The sequence below is a fragment of the Talpa europaea genome (assembly GCF_964194135.1).
Source record: "Talpa europaea genome assembly, chromosome: 11".
Classification (NCBI taxonomy): Eukaryota; Metazoa; Chordata; class Mammalia; order Eulipotyphla; family Talpidae; genus Talpa; species Talpa europaea.
Window position 1 is genome coordinate 64,221,183 of NC_140078.1, and position 6,090 is coordinate 64,227,272.

Sequence of the window (6,090 nt, forward strand, 5' to 3'; positions counted from 1 at the left end):
ACACCTATGGGGGCCTAAGAAGCAAAGGGAAAAAGAAAAGTGAAGGCCAGAACAAGGTAAAGATCAGAAGGAATGGTGATAGGGAGGCAGAGTGAAGATGTGGGGCCCATCTCCTCTGCACATTCACAGCTAGATTGCAGCAGGAAAAAAAAAAAAAAAACACACACCAGAAAGAAAAAACAGACAACTGTAGGACATGCTAGGAATCATGCTTACTCAGGCCCCAGAGGAGAAGGCCCTGAGTAAGCAGTGGTGAACCAAAGAAGCAGCCCCCTACGCAGGTGCATAAGCCCTGGTGGGCCCTGCAGCCCCAGAGAGAAGTAGAGAGGAACTAGCAAGGCCCAGGCACAACCCTTCACAGACTTGGGTGGGCCCATGACAGGATCCTGGGGCAGAACTGGGCAAACACCACTGTGACCCTCATAGGATCATCAAAAGCTGGCTATTTGAAAAAGATAGATAAAATAGACAAACCTCTGGCTAGGCTCACAAAGAAAATAAGGGGGGAAACTCACATATATAGGATCAAAAGTGAAAGAAAAGTTACAACAGACACCATAGAAATTCAGAGGATAGTAAGAGACCAATGTCATATAGTAAGAGAATACATTTATGTGCTAGTAAGTTCAATAACCTAGAAGAGAAGGACCAATTCTTAGAATTATACAACCATCCAAGAATGAATAGGGAAGAAAGAGAAAATCTGAATAGACCAAGCACAAGCAAGGAAATTCAAACAGTAATCAATACTCTACCCCAAAAAAGAAACAAAAGTCCAGGGCTAGACAGTTTCACACGTGAGCTCTACCGAACCTTCAAAGAGGAATTAACACCAATCCTCCTCAAACTTGTTCAAAAAATTGAGAAAGAGGAAATACCAGGCACACAAACCAATGGTATAAAATCGAGAGCCCCCAGATAAGCCCACATCTATATGGTCAATTAGGACTCCTTGGTGGTACAGTGCTATCAAGCTATCACCAGCCACTGTGGCATGAGTTTGACCCCTGGCCAGGGAGCTAACCCATGTGGAGCAACAGACCTCTCCAGTCTTGCCTGTTGCTCCCCTCATCAGTGTATATCAGAAGATCCACCTGTTCTGCTTCCCACTCTGTCTCTGGTGAATCCTCTCACTCTCCACAATGCTGGCCTACACTCCAGGTCTTGTATGCATACATAAAAATAAATCTATGACAAAGGCACCAAGAACGTATACTGGAACAAGGAACACTATTCAATAAGTGTTGTTGGGAAAGCAGAATAGTTACATGCAAAAGAATGAAACCAGACCACTATCTCACACCATACACAAAAATCAATTCAAAATGGGTAAAAGACTTGGATGAAAGACCTGAAACCATAAAATATAATAAATCTTTTTTTTTTTTTAAACTTTTTTTTTTAATAGAGGCATGTTTTTATTTATTTATTTATTTATTTGCTTGTTTGTTTGTTTATACATGCACTGGGTACAGTCAGAAGCGCGGGAGGGTGAGAGAATTCACCAGAGCCAGAGCAGGGAGCAGAGCAGGCAGAAGGACTGAAGTACACTGCTGAGGGGAGCAGTGGGCGGCAGGAGAGGTCTGTGCGCCATGTGGGACCCTCCTCTGGTGGCCGGGGAGCAGCCGGGGATCGAACCGGTGCTGCAGAGGCTGCGGGCAGCTTCGCAACCCAGTGCTCAACCGCTGAGCCACCGGGGAGGCCCATGAAACCATAAAATATATAGAAGAAAATATATGCAAAACCCTCCATGATCTAGGTCAGAGATGCCTTTGTGGATTCATCTCCAGCAACAAAGAAAACAAAAGAGAATATAAACAATCGGGACTACATCAAACTAAAAATCTTCTGCACAGTGAAAGGAACTGTCATTAGAACAACAACAAAAAAAAAAAAACAAACCACCCTATTAAATAGGAAAAAATATTTGCATACCATAGCACAAGGGGCTGATATCCAAGATCTACAAAAGAATTCATACAATTCAACAGAGACCAATAACCCAATCCCCCCCCCCCCCAAAAAAAAGGGCAGAAGAGCTAAACAGACACTTCTGTAAAGAATACATACAGACAACTAATAGGCTGAGTGATAAGAATGCTCATTGTCACTTTTTAGGGAAATGAGTTACAACAGCTGTGAGAATAGCTAATCTCAAAAAACCCAGAAACAGTAAGTGCTGGTGAGGATGTGGAGACAAGGGAATCCTTTGACACTGATGGTAGACATATATACTGGTCCAAGTTCTATGGAAAATGCTGGTTTCTCAAAAGACTAAAAACGGATCTGCCATACAAAGGATTTGCCAGATATCTGGCCATGCTTAGGTATCTACCAATATTACCCCGATAAAATAAAATAAGGTAATCTGGTTTTGAAAGTGGAACGGAAATGTGCCAGACAGAAAGCACCAGTATGAAGGCAGAGGGAACAGCATTTATAAGGGTATGGACTCATTAATAAATTAATTCATTTATTAATGAAAATAAGATAAGGAGGAAACAAAAGCAGGCAAGTGCTTAAAAAGTCTAAATAGAGACAGCAACTAAGTGTAATGAGGAATCCTTGAGCGAGGATTTTTTTTCTTAAAGCTAGAAAGGTCATTGTGGGGACAGTTGGGGAAATCTGAGTAAGGACTAGATATTAGATAATATTATTGTATCAGTGATATGATTTCTTAAGTGTGATGATGAAATTGTGTTTGTTTGAATGTAAAAAAAATATCCTTGTTCTTAGGAGATATCTGCTTAAGTATTAAGGAAAAGAAATAATAACGAGAGGGTAGATAATAAATATTTCAGCATTGTGGACCAGAGTGTCTCTGTTAAAACCACGGTTATGGTGAAAGACAGTGGCATACAGCATACAATAAACAGGTATGACCATATTCCAAAAAAACTATTTTGAAAAACAGGGTGCAGGATGAACTTGTTCTTGGACTGTAATTTGTAATCTCGATATAGCATACCAACCCTGTCAAACAAGCAAGGTGGATACTTTATCACCTATTTTATAAACTGAAGAAGCAGGGTCACAGAAGTTAAGTAACTTGCCCAAGGTCAGTAAGATGATAGCGTCATGATTACAAAACAGATTTCTGACTTGCAATCATGTTAGTTTTTTTTTTTTCAAATGGCCCCTTCTCAATCTTTATAACCTCTTTGCTATTCAATAAATACCCACACTTGTCACTTCTAATTATCAGTGAAGATTTCACATCTCTACTTAGATGGCTTGAGTGAGTTTCGAGGAGAAAAGCCCCTCACACTGTCTAGAGGATGCCACAGATGTGTGAATTGTGGTTTAGCTAGTTCTTTTCAATAATTTTCAATTATTCTTTTTCTATCTGGGGACAGTCCTGAGTCCACAGTTATAAAAGCTACTCTCTTGTCAGCAGCAGAGAACTGTCTGTGTTTCTAATTCAATTATACTCTCAGTTTCTCAGTCACTGTAAATACTCTTTTCTGTACAACTGAAATCATCGGCCTATTTCTCTCTAATAAAACTGGAGCTTCTTGAGGGTGGGGATGATCACGTATGTTCTTTCTCAGTGCCTAGAACAGCACAGGACACAAATGAGGTGCAAATGAATTAATGAAAACAAAGTTACAAAATGGGTCCAATTCTATTTGTTTCAGGGACAACTATTTCCAATGATGCTGTAAGAAACCTCTTTCAGTTACAATAAAACTACCCAGAAGCGTCACCCCCATTTATGAGGAGTTCAATTTACGATGCTAAAAAGCTTCACTATGCAGCAGTAAGCCAATGAATCTCAGAGTGAGGGAATTTTACAGTGTTTGAACACTGAGGTTCACAAAAGAGTTGATGAAAATGGGAACCCTCAGCTTCAAAATGATCTTTCCACATCACAAAAAGTCCTTAAAAACTGCTGAGGGTCACCATGAACTCTGATCCCTGAGCTACAGAAAGTTAATTACATTATAATCCTTTGGATCAGGAATTAGAACATTTTATGCCCACAACCACAGACTGACACTTGGAGATCGCAGCCCCAATAGGAAGTTGATCATCAAAAGGAAACCTCATTGTTTTGCAGGTCTTTGCTATGGATGTTGGTCAGTTTGATGGAAGGCTTTACCTTGCTCCATCTTCCATTTAATGGCAGGATAGTTTTCATAAGGAGTTTTTGTAGAGCATGATCAATTTAGCAAGACTTAGACTTATTACAAAGCACCCTGCACACTCTTTAATGAGGTCAAGTACACGCAAGACCTGGGTGAAGAAACTAGTGAATTTTCTATGCAGTAAAGAGCAGGTGATTATTCCTATCTCTGAAGAATCCTTCATTATACAAAGTATTCACCCCAACTGTCCTTTAAAAAGCCAGCTCTCCGCTTCTGTACAGCAAAAGAAACAGTAACCAAAACAAAGAGACACCCACCGACTGGGAGAACATTTTTGCACACAACACTAATGATAAAGGACTGATCACAAAAATCTACAAAGAGCTGATGAGACTCAACAAAAACAAAGTAAATAATCCCGTCAAAAAATGGGCAGAAGAGCTAAAAAGGAACTTCTCCAAGGAGGAAATGTAAATGGCCAACAGGCATATGAAAAAATGTTCAACATCACCTGTAATCAGGGAAATGCAAATCAAAACTACAATGAGATACCATCTTACACCAGTGAGAATGGCACATATTAAAAAAACTAGCTACAACAAATGTTGGCGAGGATGCGGAGAAAAAGGAACTCTCCTGCACTGCTAGTGGGAGTGCAAACCACTATGGAAAGCTGTATGGAGTTTCCTCAGCCTGCTAAAGGAGCTTCCATATGATCCAGCAATTCCACTCCTAGGTATTACCCAAAGGACACAGAAACATTAATTCAAAAGGACACCTGCACTCCTATGTTTATAGTAGCACTATGTACAATAGCTAAGCGATGGAAACAACCCAAATGCCCAAAAACAGATGACTGGATCAAGAAGATGTGGTACATATACACAATGGGATATTACTCAGCAATCAAAAAAAGATAAACTCATGCAATTTGCAGCAACATGGATGGAGCTGGAAGGGGTCATGCTCAGCAAAATAAGCCAGAAAGAAAAAGAAAAATAGGGCAGGGTCTCAGGTGAGGGGCGGTGGCACCATGTCCGGCCGCAAAGGTGGCAAGAAGAAGCCCTTGAGGCAGCCCAAGAAGCAGGCCAAGGAGATGGGCGAGGAAGATAAGGCATTCAAGCAGAAGCAGAAAGAGGAGCAGAAGAAGCTCGAGGAGCTAAAAGCGAAGGCTGCGGGGAAAGACCCCCTGGCCACAGGTGGAATTAAGAAATCTGGCAAAAAGTTAGATGTTCCTTGTGCCTGAGACAATGGTGGTCCTTAATTCCATTCATATTTCAACATGTGGATTCTCTGCCATAGTATCTTTTGATGCCAATAGCTAGAATGAAGTGTCTTGGCGCTTGTTGTACATTTAAGAATAAATTTTGTAAAAAAAAAAAAATAATAAAATAAGAAGTCATACACTGAAAAAAAAAAGAAAAAGAAAAAGAAAAATACCAGATGGTCTCACTCATAGCAGGAATTTAGAAAACCTAAATAAGGGACCAAGAAAAAGACTATAATAAAGTAAAAATCAAAATCAATAAGCAACTATAAACCGGAGACATACTACGGGGGGTGGGGAAGGAAGGAGAATGGATGAGGGTCAAAATAAGGGGGGGGGGATTGTATGGGGACTATAACCAAGATGAAAATGCATACATTGTGCAAAAATGAAAAATGATGTAAAATATATGTCAAATAAAAATTTAAAAAAAAAGTCAGCTTTCCTACCCTACTGGGTCTGTTTATATGATACTCTATCTACCCAAGGGGGAGGATGGAGCCCAGGAACCCACCAGTGATCAAAACTCTGAGGGGTATAACATGGGGTTTTCCAAAGTATTAGGTCTGTACAACCAATGCCTACAAGACAACTCAAAGAAGCAGGAGAATACTAATTCTCAGGGTTACACAGCATTAGATAAGAGAAATTCTCAGTATGGTGTTAAACTGCTCTCTAACCCTTAAGCCTTCCACAAGTTGAACAGTATCTAACTATTTAATAATATGACTTCAC

The 6,090-nt window shown here is 40.2% G+C and overlaps 1 protein-coding gene across 1 annotated transcript; it reads left to right on the forward strand.

Annotated features, from left to right (window-relative positions):
- Positions 1–5,121: 5,121 nt before the first annotated feature.
- Positions 5,122–5,797, forward strand: LOC311179727 (translation machinery-associated protein 7-like; the record flags this gene model as incomplete). Its single annotated transcript, XM_084247196.1, has 1 exon — positions 5,122–5,797. The coding sequence occupies one exon, from the start codon at positions 5,122–5,124 to the stop codon at positions 5,332–5,334; it is 213 nt and encodes a 70-aa protein (XP_084103322.1). The 3' UTR covers positions 5,335–5,797.
- Positions 5,798–6,090: the final 293 nt, after the last annotated feature.